General features: G+C 57.7%; 5 protein-coding genes and 1 non-coding gene across 6 annotated transcripts; 3 read left to right on the top strand and 3 right to left on the bottom strand.

Annotated features, from left to right (window-relative positions):
• Positions 1-997: 997 nt before the first annotated feature.
• ColSpa_01683 (putative J domain-containing protein) lies at positions 998-2,652 on the top strand (the record flags this gene model as incomplete). Its single annotated transcript, XM_049267895.1, has 3 exons — positions 998-1,103; positions 1,162-2,432; positions 2,488-2,652. 3 exons carry the CDS (start codon positions 998-1,000, stop codon positions 2,650-2,652), a joined length of 1,542 nt encoding a protein of 513 aa, XP_049123852.1.
• A 958-nt stretch (positions 2,653-3,610) lies between these two features.
• Positions 3,611-3,692, top strand: ColSpa_tRNA_055. The gene is given in 2 exon segments: positions 3,611-3,646; positions 3,657-3,692. It is a non-coding gene; the product is annotated as a tRNA-Thr (tRNA).
• A 2,624-nt stretch (positions 3,693-6,316) lies between these two features.
• On the bottom strand, positions 6,317-9,156 carry ColSpa_01682 (uncharacterized protein; the record flags this gene model as incomplete). The annotated part of the gene is made up of 2 exons (XM_049267894.1): positions 6,317-8,680; positions 8,728-9,156. 2 exons carry the CDS (start codon positions 9,154-9,156, stop codon positions 6,317-6,319), a joined length of 2,793 nt encoding a protein of 930 aa, XP_049123851.1.
• A 2,457-nt stretch (positions 9,157-11,613) lies between these two features.
• On the top strand, positions 11,614-12,176 carry ColSpa_01681 (cytochrome b5 reductase 4; the record flags this gene model as incomplete). The annotated part of the gene is given in 2 exon segments (XM_049267893.1): positions 11,614-12,055; positions 12,067-12,176. 2 exon segments carry the CDS (start codon positions 11,614-11,616, stop codon positions 12,174-12,176), a joined length of 552 nt encoding a protein of 183 aa, XP_049123850.1.
• Positions 12,177-12,374: 198 nt separating this feature from the next.
• Positions 12,375-14,885, bottom strand: ColSpa_01680 (uncharacterized protein; the record flags this gene model as incomplete). The annotated part of the gene is made up of 4 exons (XM_049267892.1): positions 12,375-14,382; positions 14,476-14,627; positions 14,680-14,768; positions 14,816-14,885. 4 exons carry the CDS (start codon positions 14,883-14,885, stop codon positions 12,375-12,377), a joined length of 2,319 nt encoding a protein of 772 aa, XP_049123849.1.
• Positions 14,886-15,380: 495 nt separating this feature from the next.
• ColSpa_01679 (GPI mannosyltransferase 1) lies at positions 15,381-16,746 on the bottom strand (the record flags this gene model as incomplete). Its single annotated transcript, XM_049267891.1, has 3 exons — positions 15,381-15,665; positions 15,717-15,987; positions 16,037-16,746. The coding sequence occupies 3 exons, from the start codon at positions 16,744-16,746 to the stop codon at positions 15,381-15,383; spliced, it is 1,266 nt and encodes a 421-aa protein (XP_049123848.1).
• Positions 16,747-17,003: the final 257 nt, after the last annotated feature.

Raw genomic sequence — 17,003 nt, 5'->3', positions numbered from 1 at the left:
CTGCTCAAACTACAACAGAAAGTTCAAAGATCGTAGCATAGCATGAATCCAAATGCCATCGGGCTGATGTCAGGCGCCGAACGGTGTTGCATGCGTGAGTCGGTGCGGTCGGTGTGGAGCTCAGTCATCTCGGCGTTGTCCGGTCTATTGGGCTCGAAAGCTTGTGAGGCGGATCACATCACGGGCACTCGGCTGTAGGAGCGTCGTCGATCTTCTGGGTCGACATGCGATGAGTCTGAGTGGTTCACCACTCAGACCTGCCTGATGTGTTTTTTCCCCCAATTCATAGAGTATACAAACAATCTAGGGATGGCTGCCTGATCTCGGTTGCCAAACAGACATAACAGACACAATCACAAACACTATGCTAAGAAAGACAATTTAGGAAATAAATAATAAATAAAAACAACCCCCGGTGCAAGAGACACGCATTGCAAGCTGCACAGAGCAGTAGAAACCGGCACACCGGTAGATGGTTGAAGGGGAGCAACGTCATCCCTGCCAGCAAGTCCCTGTCCGCGTAATCTCCAAGGCCGCAGTGGAATCGCCGCCACGCTGGTGCATCTAGGTAAGCCAGCCGAGTGGCAGTGGCACCTTTCCATCCCGTCTACACTACCGCCCGTAAGGCTCGGCGACAGCTCACTGTGCTGCGCCTGTAGTGTAAGGTGCCTGCCTTGCTCACTGGAACCCACGGCCCACGGGTCTCGCCCAACGACGTAATTTGGCGGGGCACACCGCGAAAACGTAAATCCACCCAAAATTAATGCTGAGGTGGGCTGCCGCCGCTACCCAGCCAGCAGTCAACACCACCACCACGTCCCGGTCGATTCCTTGTGATTGTTGCTCTGAATCACTTTCCTACCTATCCCTACCCTCAGCACCCCGCGACTTTTCCGTAGAGGACTTTGACTTTCCTCCTTTGCACCTACAGCACCGACCTGTTTGCGCCTTCAACAAGATTTCATCCACCTGATACCCCCCACCATAACTTGCGACCATGGTTGTCGATACGGCATACTATGACACCCTCGGCGTCCAGCCCACCGCCACAGACATCGAAATCAAAAAGGCCTACCGCAAGTTGGCTATTGTCCACCACCCGGGTAAGCAAAGGTCCTCGCTTCCGCTGCCTGCGTGCAGACCTCTGACATCATGACCCAGACAAGAACCCCAACGACCCCTCGGCCCACGAAAAGTTTCAAGAGATTGGCGAAGCCTACCAGGTCCTGTCGGACAAGGACCTGCGCGCCGCCTACGACAAGTATGGAAAGGACAGCGCGAAGCCCTCCGAGGGCTTTGCCGACCCCGCCGAGTTCTTCACATCCATCTTTGGCGGCGACGCCTTTGTCGACTGGATCGGTGAGATCAGCTTGATGAAGGACCTGACGGCGACCATGGACATCACGATGCAGGAGGGCGAGGAGGGCGCCGAGGGTGAGGAAGCTGCCGACGGCGAGTTCCCGGGCACCGAGGAGGCCAAGAAGGAGAGCGCGAAAGCTGCCGCCGATGCGGGGAAGACCGACGCAACCGCTGCGACTGGTGCCGCCAGCGCTCCCCCGCCGACCGTTGTCGTCGAAGACGAGAAGGAAGCCCCCAAGGCACAGGATGGTGCCACCCCTGCCGCCTCCGCCGCGGCCAGCGCGCCCGCTGCCTCCGCGGCCGAAGCGAGGACGCCATCGCCGAGCCCGTCCGGCACCTCGAAGCGCCACCAGATCCCCCTTCGGCCTGCCCTCATGGACAGGCCCTCGGACGAAGTCGGAGCGAACGCCGAGTCGGAGGAGTCGCTCCGCAAGAAGGAGAAGAAGAAGGGCAACCTCACAAAGGAGCAGCGCGAACAGCTCGCCGCCTACGACAAGGAGCGTGCCCGCGTGCGACAGGAGCGCGTCGATACCCTTGCCCGCAAGCTCCTCGACAGAATAAGCGTGTGGACCGAGACCGACAAGGGCCCCGACGTCACCAAGTCCTTCCAGGAAAAGACCCGTCTCGAGGTGGAGAACATGAAGATGGAGTCCTTCGGCCTGGACATCCTGCACGCCATCGGCCAGACCTACCTCGCCAAGGCCACGGCCCTGCTGCGAAGCCAGAAGTTCCTGGGCATCGGCGGCTTCTTCAGCCGCGTCAAGGACAAGGGCACGATTGTGAAGGAGACGTGGAACACCATCAGCTCCGCCATTGACGCGCAGCAGACCATTGAGGAGATGGCGCGTATGGAGGAGAAGGGCGGCGAGGAGTGGTCCGAGGAGCGCAAGGCCGAGTACGAGCGCCGTGTCACGGGCAAGATCCTCACCGCCGCATGGCGCGGTTCCAAGTTTGAGATCCAGAGCGTGCTGCGCGAGGTGTGCGACTCGGTCCTGAACGACAAGAAGGTCCCCCTGGCCAAGAGACTCGAGCGCGCCGAGGCCCTGGTCATCATTGGTGACATCTTTTCCAAGGTACGTCCCCGCTGGATTCACGTTTGACCAACCAAAGACTAACTCGTCACCCCAGGCCCAACGGTCCCCCGAGGAGGAGGGAGACTACCTTGTCTTTGAGCAGCTCGTCGCCGAGGCGGCCATCAAGAAGGACAAGGAGTCCAAGAAGAAGGGCAAGAAGCACCCGTCGGCCGAGGTGGCCGAGGACGCGCCTAACGTCCCCAAGCCCGAGAAGTCGTAGAGCGGTGCACCCAAGACGGCGACGGACGGGGCATAAAAGGGCAAGGGGACTGTTGCGCACGAACGAGATACCACACTCCGTTTTGGACTTGAATTCTCCTCTGGGTTGGCGGGGGGGCAAATTTGGCCCGTTTACGAAATACTTTTTAGTCTAAACTTGAAGAGCGATAGACGGACTTTTTATTTTTTATTTTTATTTTGGTGAGGCTGGCTTGACGGTTGTTTGTTTGTTGGAGTTGGGCCCATCCACTCTCACCTCGGCATTTTTAGTGGCTGATTATCATCGGCGAATACAAGGTATTCCTTACGTTGAACCCTTGGGTCCATTGTGTCCGGAGGGGCCTGCCGCGCTCTTGCTGTCCGCTTTCAACGATATCACGTTTCTGGCTGGGCCTCTGAGGGGTCGAGGACTTGACGCGGAAGCTCAGTAGAGGACGCATTATTCGTGACTATTTCCGTGCCAGACCAAACTCCAGCTTCCATCTACTCGTCTCAAAGACAGTTTTGTTGTCACGAATCTCCCTTGACATAGGTTACAAAAGGATGTAGCTCAGGCCTATCCAGAATTCCGAGTCGGTAGCAAGCCGCGGTCCCTGAGACCAGCTTTGCCCCCTCGTAATCTAGGAAAGTAGATGCAGACGATGAAAATGTCGAAACCGTAGACTCCGATGCTCGGAGCGCATCGTGTTCTTTTACGGAAACTTTCAGGGCGGTAGAAACGATGTCCACGGAATATGATTCCGCGAGGACCCGAACGTCGTTCTCCCTCTAAGAGATCCGGGCCAAATAACCACCGCTGCACAAGCAAGACTGCAACAAGAAACCCAGAAAGACATTGTTGGAAGCAGCTTCAACGGCCACCGCTGGTCTACTGCGTCTACGGCTCCGGTGGGGACCGTCGTCCACGAGGCCCGCAAGACGGTGGTCCTTGAGTCCCGAGACGTGGTCCTGTACACAACGCCTTGTTGGCTAAGTGGTATAGCGTCTCACTAGTACCCTAGTGACATGAGAAGATCGGCGGTTCGATTCCGCCACGAGGCATATCAACGTCTGAAGCTATTATTTGTGGTTTCGTTTTTTGCAGTTTTGCGGTGATGCAGTTTTTTTCTTGGTTTTGCCATACAGTCTTTACCTTTTTCTCTCCCCTGACATGTGCTTGGCGGGGTGTCGGGCGCCGGTTTGGTCAAGCTGCTGACGGCCCCCCACCACCATTGGCGCCCACGTGTGGCACATTCCGCGTCTAGTTAGACGGCGCAGAAACGAACGACGTGCCTCGCGGCGTGAAGCCCTCCCCGTTTCCATGGAAGACGACCGAGTCGCCCGCGGGCTGGAGGCCTCACAAAGAGTTCCTACTACTTGGTCCGCTGCGTGCTGAACGTGGGGAGGCGAAGGATTCCCGGGCTTCCGTCGGCCGCCACCGATCGAGGCAGTTTGTTGATGTACGTCAGATTCGTGGAAACAGCCAGCTTCATACTTTGCAGCAACCGTGGCTTGCGGCATCGTTCAGCCGCGGACCTTGGCAGTTTCATGGCGTTCCTGCGCGAGCTGTTCTCACATCTGGTACGCGGTTATGAGACGTCAACCCGACGCCAGACAGACAGCGCCATGAGGGACGGCTGTCTTGGCCGTCCTCCATTCTTCGCGTCCACAACTCTGAGTACTCCCCAGAGCGCCAGGTAAAGAGACGGGGGCATTCAACTGAGAGAGGAAGTCGCAATTACGCATAGGCGTTCCGACCGGGGCTCGATGGACAGGCCCTGTGCAGATCTGCAACCGCGTTGCCCATCCTTGCGACAACCCTGCAGTACACGAGAAGATCGACACGACGAAGGGGCCTGGAGAGCCACTTGCGTCCTCAGCCTCGGCCATGCTTTTGAGCCGGTCACGAAGAAGGGCGCGAAGAAGGGCGCGAAGACGGCGCCGAGGCCCTGCAGAAGCCTCCCGTGACGGAAAGGAGGCGCTTGCCGTTCCGAGGAAACGTTGGATCTCAATGGGTAGATCATATTGTGGGAGTCGAATATAGGCGTCCGATGGTCGGTTTACCTGGTCACCATTCACCGCCGTGTTGAACCCGTCTCCGGCCTCAGGAGAGTCGCTTGTACAGCCGTGCCCTGAAGGGAGACGACCCCCTTTCAGCGTCGGCTGCGGCCACTGGAGAGAGGGTGGATAAGATCGCCACGTCATGCTAAGCAACGAAGGCCCCGGCCGGGTCCCAGAGACTTTCTCATCTTGCATACGCGCTTCATCTTGCCATCACCACGACAAACAGAGCCGGGGCAAAGAACGAAAGGCCCAGGGCAGTAAATGCCGGCAAAGCTGCGCCTCTCCGCTCGTTCTCGCCCAGGCGTTCCGGCGTCGTTGTATTCGCAATGGATTGATTGCATGGGCTCTTGGGAGGTGAAGGTCCTGCTCACAAGCCCGCATAGCATGACACCAGTTCAAGTGTGGCAAAGAACGGCCATCCATCTTTCGACCGCAAGCAAACAATCATACGCGCCGGGGGAGGTGCATGACCTCCAGTTCTCCCCTGGCCAACGGGACAATCATTGGAAAATGCCATCCAGGAGACGCAGACACAACCCAACCACATACCACCCCCCCACCACGTTTGACATGTCCGTTCGCCGCCACCCTCTGCCCTCGCCATCCTCGACGCCATGCGCGGTGCCTGCTACGCCATAGTGGCGGTCCCAAGTCTCACACAGGGGGGTTTCTCGGTTCGTCCCATGTCTAGAACGCGGTCAATGCCGGCAGGAATAGGGGTTCTCGCTTGGTGGGGGTGACTTTGCTCGCCTTACCCACTTTGCTGTAAGACCGTTGAGTGGTACCCTGGAGGCTGACATAGGGGGCGACAAAAAAAGATGTTCATCCCTTTGGCAGGTCTCGCGAAAGGCTGCACCTGTGGACAAAAACCTACAGCCTCCAAGTTGTAATCGGGTTGGATGACAAACGTCGACGTCCACGGCCGGCGCCAACCAGAGTAGTTGCGTAGTTGCGTAGTTGCGAGGGGTTGAGCGGCCCATCTAGTCACAAGTTGCAGAGATGCACAGAGTTTTAGATCATCGCCAGCTCTTCACTGGCCTTGTTGACTTGATTTGGTATAATACAAATCGGCTCGCCATCAACCACTGACCCCTCCCTCGCTCTTCCTCTGTCTGATTTTCGTGCTCTGCTCGTTGCAGAGTTCAACACATCCCGAACCAAGCCAAGCGCGACCGAGGCGCCATGGATCCCATTCGGCCGCCCAATATGTTCCGTTGTTTATATGTAAGTGCTTTGGGGTATCTGTTGGTACACAAAAATAGTGCAACAAAGGAGAATCGGAAAAGAATAAAGCAGTGTCGCAGGCCCCCCCTCCCTTTCCCTTTCTGAAAAGGGGGCGACGATGCCTCGCCGATGGTGGGTTTGCCTTCCCTTCTTCCTCAAAGGCCCGATTGTCACACAAAAGAGAAACGCCGTAGTTCCGACTCATCCTGATCCGAGTTTGTTCCCCGTGCCATGCAGAAAAGAAAAGAAAAAGAAGACTTGTTTTGTAATAAAAAAAAAAAAAATTGGGTGTGTTCCGTGAGTGGTGATGTTGTGCGATGCCGCCGCAACGTCCGGGCCGCGACGGGAGATCCGGTCTGCTGAAAGATTATGTCGTAATGGTGTATTTCTTCGGGTCATCATCTGCTGTCTGCAGGCAGCTCGATTCCGCTATCGCGGTCCTGCGGCTCCTTGCTCCAATGCGGCGAAAGACTCCTCGTGGATTCTACCGGGCTGCTTGGTAATGAGACCGAGAACTCGTTCCTCTGGCCCCGCCCCTCGTCCTCCTCCAGATACGCCGGGCGGAGGACCCGTGGAGGCAGCTCCACGTCGCTGGGGCGGACGTTGTACTCGAGAGCCTTCTTGCCCTCCTTGATGAGCTCCTCCGTCCAGTTCAAGCATCTCTTGATGCTCTGGTTGATCTTTTGGCTGTCGACAAGCAGCTCCCTGTGCTTGGAAAGATCCAGCCTCAGGCGCTTCTCGTCCCGAGTACGGCGGCGTACGTACCGATCCGTGTCCTGCCTGGGACTTGCGTGTGATGTCGAGTCCGTCTCGGACAGTTCAGACGACTCAAACATTGAATCGTCCATCTCTTCCAAGTCGTCCTCCGCCTCATCTTCACTGAGGTCCGACAAGTCCAGCCCATCGATGCCGAGACCCCCAGGCTGGGTTTCTGAAGATACGCGGCTGGATGCCGCAGAGGTAGGAGCTGACAGGCGCCCCGAGCGTGACAGCCTCTTGTATCTCCTCAATTCTGCCGTCTGTTTCCGTAGCTGTCTCTCCAAGGACCTGTTGATGGCTTCCAACGAAGCGTTGGTGATCTCCAAATCCTGCACCTTGCGCTCTCTTCTCGCGTTGAGGACCATGTCGTTCAAGGGGTCGCCGGGCGACGACTTGGTCGGGCTGTGGGGGTCGTCCAAGTCCTTGGACTCGTCAGCCGAGTCCTCGTCCTCGTCCTCGTCCTCCAGATCGTCCGCCGCCTGTATTATCGACGCAATAGTGATCGGCTGCTGGGGGAAGAAGCTCGGTGCTGTCGGGGAAGGCATCTCGGAGGGAGTCGACGTTTGTGAGGCCATGAATCTGGACATGATCATGGCGTCCGTTGCTGGGGCCTCTGCCCCAACGTAGCTAGCCACTTGCGAAACCGTATCGGTGCTCGTCCGACGCTTGTGTGATGCTACGAGTGGCGGCGGACTTGTCATCTGTGATCGGCCGACAGTATGGGGAGGCATACTGTTGCTCTTCAGTAACGGCGCAGACGTCGGAGCTTGGGCTGGCTTGTTCGGCGAAAGGGGCCGCTGTGCCATTTGGAAGCCACTCGCCGAGCCTGCTGATGTCCTGTGCAGCCTGCTGGACCCCGAGGCGACCGACCCGGTCCCTGAAGCTGCAGAGGCTGGACGGAACCCGGGCTGTAGATTAGGGGCTCCATTCGCATAGAAGAACTTGCTCGACGGCGGTTCCGCGGTCGGGGCAAGAGATGGGGAGAGGGATGGTGCGAGCGACGGTGCCAGCACTGGTGTAAACCCGACGCCGGGGGATGTTGGCCTGCTCGTCTCGACTGCGCTGCCATTGGCGTACATAAAGGTCGAGCCTCGCTGGGCAGGAGCCATAGGTTTTGGCTGGGCTTTCGGCTGGGGAGCCGGCTGGGAAGGCTTCGCCTCACTGGCATAGAAGAATTTGGATTCGGGTGCGTCGTTCCGACTGCCGACGCTGGAGGGCGGGCTGAAGGTGACGACCTGGCGCCTCGGGGGCTCGAGTGTCGGTTGGTGATCCCACTCATTTCTGTCCGGGTTCGGGGTGCCGTTCGGGGTCGTGTTTGCACTGTTGACACGGCTCTGGCGACTGCCCGACCGAGGGGTGACGTTGGTTGCGGCCAGGAAGGGAGCCGGGCTCGTCAGGTCGTCCCTGGCGCCTCCGCCGTTTGTGTGGGGGAGCGGGTGGTGGTTGTTATTATTGGGATTATCGTTGCGGCGACGACCCAAGGGGGTCACGGCGGGCGAGGGTTTTGCAGCGACTTTGGGGGTCAGGGGAGTTCGGCCCATTGCCTTTGCGCTGAGGGAAGGCATGGCGGGCTGGCGGGTAGTTGTGCTGCCCCTTTCTCGTAGGGGGGCATGGTGGGTGTAGAGGATGCGGAAGCGAACGCTGAGGATGTGGGTGACGGGGTGGGCGACGGCTTCGCTCGCGCGGCGTTGATAGGGCGAGAGGGGTTCAGGACATTTTGGTCTCGGTTGCGGAGGGGTGTGCGCAAGCTGGAGGACAGGGCGGGCTGCTGTCGTCTCGAGGCGGCGGATGAGGGTCGTGGTGCTGGCGGTGCCGGTGTCGGTGTTGATGTCGTGGGAGGTGAAGGTGACGATGTTGTTGTGTTTGGGTTGGAGTTGGAGGAGGAGGTGGTGGTGGTTGTTTTGGTGGTAGTGGATGCAGCTGTGATGCGTCTGGGCCCGGTTGTCGTTGGTGGGCCAGTGGCAGCGGCGGCGGTAGGTGGCAGATCGGCGGCAGGCTTGGTGCTATTAGTCGAGGTGGGATTATTTGTGGTTCGAGGCTGGGCCGCCACGGGTTTGCGACTGGCAGCGGCGGTGACGGCTGCGGCAGCCGGCGAAGACGAGGACGAAGTTGACGCAGAGTTGGATGTTGCTGCTGCAGTGGCCGATGTTGACTGCGTCTGATGAGCAGATGTGGCGGGGTTGCGGATGGCGGGTGAAATGGATGGCCTGATGTTCCGCCTTGGTCGGGACGAGTCGGGCGGCGGCTTCTGGAGGAGATGTTTTTGGGGATGCAGCTTGTTCTGCTGGGGGCGGGTGATGATGGTGGAGGTGGTGGGATGTGGCGGCGGCGGCGGTGACTTAGATGCCAGATCAGGTCTTGGTGAAGAAGTCGAGGCACCAGATACAGTCGACAGATTGTCGCATCTGGACGGCGTATTCCTGTTGCTGTTGTTGATGCCGGCGCCTCCAACACCACCGACGGAGGTGAGCGAGCGCATTTTGGGGGGCGTCTCAGTCCTGGGACCTGCGCCGACCGTCTGTGCTGCTGCTGCTGCTGCTGCTGCAACCGCCCACCTGCAGGTGCTAAAAAGGCTAAGTGGGAAAAAGGGAACGAGGAAAGTACCTTCCCTGGGAGTACCGCAATTCTGAGGTGGTGGCGCGAGGACCGGTACTTGTGGGTGCTGGAGCATGGCCGGGAAAACCCACATTGGATGAACCCGGGTATCCCTGGCTGTCCCTGAAGCGTCCCTGGCTGCTGCGGGCTGTCGTCCAACCCCCCTTTGAGCAGTGCTTGTGCGACGTCCCTTGGAACCTCTGGCAATAAACCTGCCCTGAAGAAGAAAAAGAGACAGCGTCTCCGCCCCTTGCGCAAGGCCAATTTCCAAGTGTGACCGGTTACAGTGGGGGTCGAGAGGGTCTTTCTGGGATTTCCGAGGGCTATTGGAGAGCCTGCAATTCCGGTTCGAGGGGTCGAATGTCGCTAGATCCTGCTGCTCCGTACGCAGCAGCGGTGAGAGTTGGCTCGGTGAGGGACGGACGAGGTGGTCGGCCACGAGCGTGTATCTACACTACACTACGGTACGAATCCCGCAGGCGGCGATGGTCTCGTCTCTGGCGGCGTCGTCGTTGCGTCTTGTCTCGTGCCGATGTCTCTCAAACGAGTTCGACCCTTCAACATAAAACATCGGCCCCCGATTGAAACATGCAAAAAGGCGATCAACAAGAGCGATGCTGGTTGGTGTGTGAGACACCTGCCTCCCAGGTGGTCTGCGTGAAACAAAAAAAAGAGGATAGGCGCGTCGAGAGCTGCGATCCAAAAGAGACGCGGTCTAGATGAAGGAGGGGAAAGTGCAAAAGAAGGCGCGGGAGTCGAGGAATGTCATTCAACCATCACAGAGAGATAGACGGGCGACGATGCCCGGGCGGACACGCGAAATGACATCGTTGGTCTTCATCAAGAGCCCCTCTCCCGTCTCCCCCCATCCGCTGCTGGACTTGGCCGCTGGCTGGCTCGTCGCCTGGACGGATAATACGGGGGCCAAGGAAAACACGGTTCACGGTTCTATTCTAAATTTTGTGCGCGCCCTCTCGTTCGTCGTTCTGTTTGGCCGTCGTGTCGTGTTGTCCGTTCCGCCGTCTTTTTTTCCCCATCCTTCATCTCGATTGGCATTGTTTATTCATGCGTCGAGTCTGCATCTGAACAAGAGCTGCACAAGAACCCACCCTGCCTCGGTACCCAATCCTGGCGCGCCTTACGGGAGTGCTAGGTGCGCGCAGTGGTGCATTGCATGGTTGGGTGTGAGTGGCTCACAAACCGTCCAGCGGGCCGGTGGTGACATTTCATCTTGCGATAATCTTAGGCCTTTTTTCCTTTTTTTTTCTTGCCTTATTTTTGTTTTGGTTACCGGGATCCATCTCGTTTACTATTTTTCCCCTTCCCGTGTCCCGGGGGTCTGGCTGGTTGCCCGGCTCAGGCGACTAGCGTGCATCGATACGTACCCCGTCCGTTCCCTCTTTCGCCATTTTCCCTCGCTGCCAGCAGCGACTGTCACCACGCTTTCTCAAACTCCTTCAAGGCTCTTAGCGCGTCATTCCGCCAGCCCTCGAACCCCGCCAGTGAACCCCGTGCACCCCTGTCGCTGAGCAGCCCGCCGCTGCTAAGGCCGAGCTTGAACCACTCAGCGGGTTCGGAATGTCGAGACGCCGTTGCACGCCCAAAGAAACGCTGACAAAGAATCCCATCTCTCCCAAAGGCATAACCTCGACATCGGCATCTTCCAGCTCCCAACTCCCAGCGTCCGCCTCAACACAACCTCCGCTCTTTGCACTCCACCCCGACAATTCCACGACCATAACGGCCATCACCCGGCTGCCATGGGCTACATCGGCGTCTCCATCATCCTCGCCTCCGTCGTCTGGGTCATCGTCGCGCCCCCACCATGGATACATCCCTTCATGCCGCCCTTCCTCTTGACGTGGCGGCACGCAAAGCCCCCGCCTGCCCTGCCGCCCTCGCAGAGGCCCAAGTCCCTCGCGCCCGGAGATGAAGCGACGGAGCAGAACGGGAAAGCACCCGAGCCCTCGACAGAGGAGCACCAACCCCGCGATGCGCCGCCACCGCCGCCGACGTTCAACTTCCCCGAAGGCCCCGTTGCGGCACCGGCGCCCGCCCCGCCAAAGCTCGTCCAAGACCGCGCTGCGATGCCTCCTCCTCCGCCGCCAATCATCCGCCGCTCCTCCCCGAATCCTACACCTACCCCGGTAATCACCGTGCCCGAGGCCGAGGAGCAAACAACGCCAAAGGCGAGGCCCTCCGCCCCCGCAGCGCCAGTCCCGTCCTTCAACCTCGAAGAACCCTCCCAAGGCCCTTCGACAGCCTTGTTCCCTTCCGCCACCGCAGCTGCCCCCGGAAGAGGAAGCATGCCCCTCCGCCGGCACCGTCATCAAACATCAACATGATGCCGCCGCCCTCGGCCCCCCGCGGCCCAGTCCCCCCGCGCCTTGCCGCGTTTCCGGCCGCCAACTCCCCGCAACGTGCCCGTGGCCCTGTGCCCAACCGCGGCCCCTCGGCAAATTCGAGCCTCGGCTCGTCCTTGGCGCCGCCGCCGACGCACTCCGCGAAAGCCCCCAAACCAAGCCGCAAAGTGATCCTGACGCCGGGCCACTCCCCGCTCGACTGGGCGCGCATCTCGGGCCCCAACGCCGACCTGCGGAACCTCCCCGCCGAGACGCCGTACCTTAAGGTCACGCCCTCGATGCTGAAGACGATGACGGGGCGCAAGGGCAAGGACGCGTGGATGGCGCTGGGCGGAAGGGTCTACAACATCACGCCGTACCTGCCGTACCACCCGGCCGGCGTGCCCGAGCTGTTGAGGGCGCTGGACGGGACGGGACCAAGTTGTTTGGAGAGATTCATCCGTGGGTCAACTACGAGACCATGCTTTCGGCGTGTCTTGTTGGACTTTTGGTCGAGGAGGACGAGGGTTCCAAGCCTAGTGCGATGGACGAGATGGACTGAGGATTTTTTTGCATGGGTTCGAGTCACATATTTCACAGGTTCTGAGAGGCACGTACATGTTGCGGGAGCAAAGGGTGTATTCAACGGGCTGAGCCGCCTGCATGCAAATCCGGATAGAGAGATACCCCCACAATAGAAGTAACGCTCATAGCGAATGCAGTCATACATCATAATCGTCATCGACACCAGCGTTCCCCGTCATCGTCTGCGGCCAAACTTGAACTTGAGCTCATCGTCGCTGTCGTCACTATCCGCAACTTCAATGGCCTTCCGGGATGGCCGAGACTTCTTTGCAGGAGGCTCCTTGGCCGGGGCGGGCGCCGCCCTCTTGCCCCGCGTCTGCCTCTGTGACTGGCTCTGGGTGGTGTTGGTCGATTGTGTCATCGCCGCGCGGTTACTCCTCGTCTGGGACGCCGGTGTTGGCTCTGGTTCTGATTCGGGTTCAGGCTCGGGTTCAGTGTCGGGCATTGCTTGATCATCCTCACTGTCGTCGCTGAGGACAATGCGCTGCTGCCGTGACGCGGGCCGAGAACCTGGTGGCGCAGCGGACTCGGTTTGGTTCGTCCCGCTCTTCTGACTCTCGTTGCCCTTCTTCCTGCTCTGGCTGTCTTCGAGCCAGTAATCGTCTCCAATGCCGAACTCCTTCGTCTTTACCTGCGTCAGGGGTACAATGACCTTCTGCGGAGGACGTCCCGTGAGTTCGCCGCGTGGTCTGAAGCGCTTGAAGTTCTTCCGTCCATTCCACCGCGGATCCCATCTACCGTTCTCGGCATCTTGATCGTGACTACTGTTTGCTGTTGGTTGACGGATAGGCATCTCTTCAACGATTTGCAGTCGGCGGATTTCACTTAGGTCGACGTCGTCGGGTAGATTGGCGAGGTCTTCCTTTTCTGCCTTGGCGCGAGCCTCCATCTCTTCACGCTGTTGGCGAGCGACGTCGAGGACGTCAATCTCTTTTTTGATCTTCTTAGCTTTGGGTACGGCCTTGGGCTCAGGGGCTTTCGGAGCTTCGGGTGATTTCTGACGGGGGACCGCTTCCTCGCCGGCAGCAATCCGTCGTCGTTTCACTGCTGCGGCAGTTGGAATGATATCCTCAATGTTGTCGTCTTGAGCCGCAGGACGCTTCCTCTGAGGTCTTCTATTGGTCGCCTCTTGCAACGATTCCGGATTTTCATCTAGCTGAGGCACTTCTTGGGATACAAACAAGCCTTCGTCAGGGTCGTCATTGACTGAGGCATTGACTGGGACGCTTTCGGTCACCGATGGGGTCATTGTCTCTTCGTCATCATCAGCATCAAAACCGGCAAACCGCCTTGTTGCTGCTCTCCGCACTCGGCTCCTTGCAGCAGCCGTTTTAGAAGCTAGGGATGACTCTTGGGCGCGTTGTGAAGTCGCCGGCTGATCAACCTCCATTGAGCCGGAATCGGTGTTCACCTGCTGTTGGTGTGTTGTACTCAAAGGTCCTTGAGTAGGGTCGACTTCCAAAGGCCGACGCAGGATGCTGGCATCATTGATAAGGATAGCCTCGAGGAACTCGTTCTGCTCAATGGGTCTGTGGTCCAAGCGGAGGGAGACCTGAGTAAAGAAATCGGCGTACCAGTCCACTGCATCACCTTTACTGGGGACGAATCGGACAACAACCACCCCGCGCCCTTCGCTGCCATCTTCGAAGGACCCAAGGCCCTTCTCACCTGCTTCAGTTTTGACGTAGAGAATAAAGTCATCGACTGTTGTTGAGTTCGGGTCCACATGAGTGTATAGTGCTTTGCCTTTGCCGTTCGTAATTGGCGCCAACAAAGTGTTGAACTGACCCTTGTCGTAGAAGATGAAGGTGTAACCCTCAAAGATATCCTGACGGCTTTCATTTGGTGCGTAGGCGGATGGTGGCCGCTCCACAGGTTCACCGCCACGAGGGGGCAGATGTTCCAACGGATCCGGCCAGCTCCCGTCAAAGTCATCTTCCAGTGCAGATGCCGCTGTACCATCACCACTTACAGGGTGCACTCCTGCTGTGATAATCTCATCGACGAACGAGTCGGCAACGATGTACCTTCCGTTGATTAGAGCCTGCAGGCCTTTCGAAGTATTGCGCTTTTTTGTGACCACGTGCGTAGTATGTTGGATGTTGTAGTCCGCTGCCAGCTTGACGTCAAGCTGTTCGAGTTCGGCACGCAATCGTGAGAAGGGGTCGGCTTGCAGTTCTCGGCTTGAGAAGCTAAAGGTTAGCACTACAGGGTGCCACGATAGACTAGCATGTAGTCAGTAGAGGCCCCATGGATTGAAACGGCATTCTTCGTACCGGAACATGTCAGGGCAGCCGCCCATTTTTATCTCGACCGCATGTTCGGTGACGACACGCTTTTCGCCCTTGTATTTGTGTCCGTCCACGGTCGTCCCGGTCTTGGTGCCCAAGTCCTCGATTGTGACTGCCGATCGGCTCGATAGGTCTTGCTGTGTAGCTGGTCAGCAACTAAGCGCCTATTAGTCGGGCGCAAGAGCATACGCTATTGCCATCGGGCACGGCGCCGACCTCAATCGTCAGGTGTTTGCGTGAGATGGTCTTGTGGGAGATCGCAAGCTGTCCAGCTGCGTCTGTCAGCGATGTGGTTCGGTTTTGGTCGTAGATAGGGCACGCATACGTTCCGACGCAGTCCGGCCGAAGAGATATCGTTTGCCAGGTCGGAGCCAGAGCCGTCGGCCTGTGGTCATCACGTTAGCTGTGTGTCGCATTCTGCAATGGGTGGGGTGATTTTGGATAATACCCTGTAGCACAATGCCGTCGGTCTCTAGGAGCCACATTACAAATCTGCGCTTCTGGCTGGCGATAAAGATTCGCGGAGCTCAGCGCAATGGATTTGCCGACTATGGCGCAGAAAGTCGTTGGTCGCGACCAGATCGAGGTTGCAAGGGAAAAGTTGGAAGGCGTCGTGCGCGCGTCCTAAGGATCGCGGGAAAGTGACGCCGGGTCACGTGCCCACTTCCAGGCAGCAGCTCCTTGTCCCCTTTCGACTTTCAGATTCTTGAAGATGTTTATGAGGTGAAGAAAGTGATCAGAAGCGGATTAAGGCAGATGAATTCTTTAAGTAGACATTAGTCTAAGATTATCTGAGCATGTCCTTTTTCATTTTGTAGGCCTTTACATCAACCGCAGCTAGAACGAGCTCATCTCTTCCATGTAAGGCTATACTACCTCTAATTTATTTACTACTTTGTCTTCCTAGTGGTAGGCGTTGCTGTGACCTCTCCGCCGTCGCTTACTATGACGCCCAGGATCCAGCAGTTGACGAGGAAAAATCCCACTGACGACACGAACAGGCCTGGGAAGAAAGTGCTGACACCCAGGAACTCAAGTTGAAACCCTTGCTGCAGCCAGGCTGCCTGAGATACAACCCACAAAACTAATGCGATAACTCCCGATTTTGGGTTGTTGAGAAACGACGAGTTGGGAAGATAGATGGGCAAGAATACCATGTACCAGAGGAAGTACTTCTTTGGCGTCAGCGATAGTTTGCAGGAAATACACGGGTAATACATGCTTACCTGGCTGGTGCAGACCTTGTTGAAGGTTACGAAAGCAAATGTCTGGGCCATCATGGAAGTTGCGAGATCCTTCTTGGCCAAAACAAGCGGAATCAAGATTGTCGACAGAAGGATCTGGGGTAGAAACGCGACGGATTCTATGCGGAGAGTTGACGTCGATGGTAAGGCAGAGGTCAGATACAATAGTATGTTGTACGGGCTGAAGTTGTGCCTGTGATCGATCCTCGTAACGTGATGGAAATATGTGTGCACAAGAAACGGCGTTCCATAGCTGTAAGCTGGTTAGCTCAGGTCAAGATGGCAGGTAATGTGCCACTCACATTGAGTACATGGCGACATTCAACCCCATGAAGGTCGCAAGACTGACAACGGCCAGCTTGATTCTTTCAGGATTCAAGAACTTGGCGATGGCCTCTCCCAATGTCTTGTCATCGGGATCGGCCCCCTTTCGCCCAAGGGCGTCATCGTCCATCCACCATACAATCGCGGGCGCGTAGATGAAGGGATAGATCTTGAAGTGAACTCCGAAGCCAAGGAGCAGTCCAGACAGCGTCGTCCGTCTCTGGAGCACAGACCAAAGAAGGGCCATGACCGTTACACCAAGTAGACCTTCCGAGCTTCCACGCGTGCTGATCGTCGCAACCATGGGGTTCAATAGCCATATGCTGGCAAACTTCAGAGCTTTTGCCTGGTCTACGCCTCGTCTCTCCAAGATGCGCACGATATAGTATCCGGCCAGCAAGTCGGCAGCAGCGAAGACAAACTTCCCAAATGCGAACCAAGCCTGCGAGGCCGTGGGGACGAGCATCCATGCTAGGAGAGGCGTGTATCGGTAGGTCTCGCGGTCATAGGGTGAGCGTCCCTGTGCGGTGAAGCGAGCCGCGTCGGTGAAAACCAGATAGTCGATATCTGTGTACTTGACTGCTGAGTAGGCATCCTGCCAGAGTCCGTAGTAGAGCATCACCACGCGGAGAACCGCGGCGGTCGTGAAGAGCGGCACGGGCCGGAAGAGGGCGTTGAGACCAACCATGTTGGAATGAAGAAATTATCAGATCTTGCTAGGGCTCAATTTGTCATTCAATCGTCATATCTGTGGTTGAATCAATTGATACAAAAGGCCATTGAATCCTCTGAAACCCCAGGATGCCTTTTCGCGATGAGAGTTGGAGGTTGAGGCCCTAAAATCCCCATGTTGCCATGATGGGAAATTTGAGTGACGTGGGCACAGCCGGCAAGCCCCTGGGCTCCTGGGGGGTTTGACTGTTCTGGACCCACACCCCTGGGTGC

Source organism: Colletotrichum spaethianum (assembly GCF_022836535.1).
Source record: "Colletotrichum spaethianum MAFF 239500 DNA, contig03, whole genome shotgun sequence".
Taxonomy (NCBI): Eukaryota; Fungi; Ascomycota; class Sordariomycetes; order Glomerellales; family Glomerellaceae; genus Colletotrichum; species Colletotrichum spaethianum.
The sequence above is the reverse complement of the archived record's forward strand: the minus strand, read 5'-3'. Positions and strand labels throughout refer to the sequence as shown.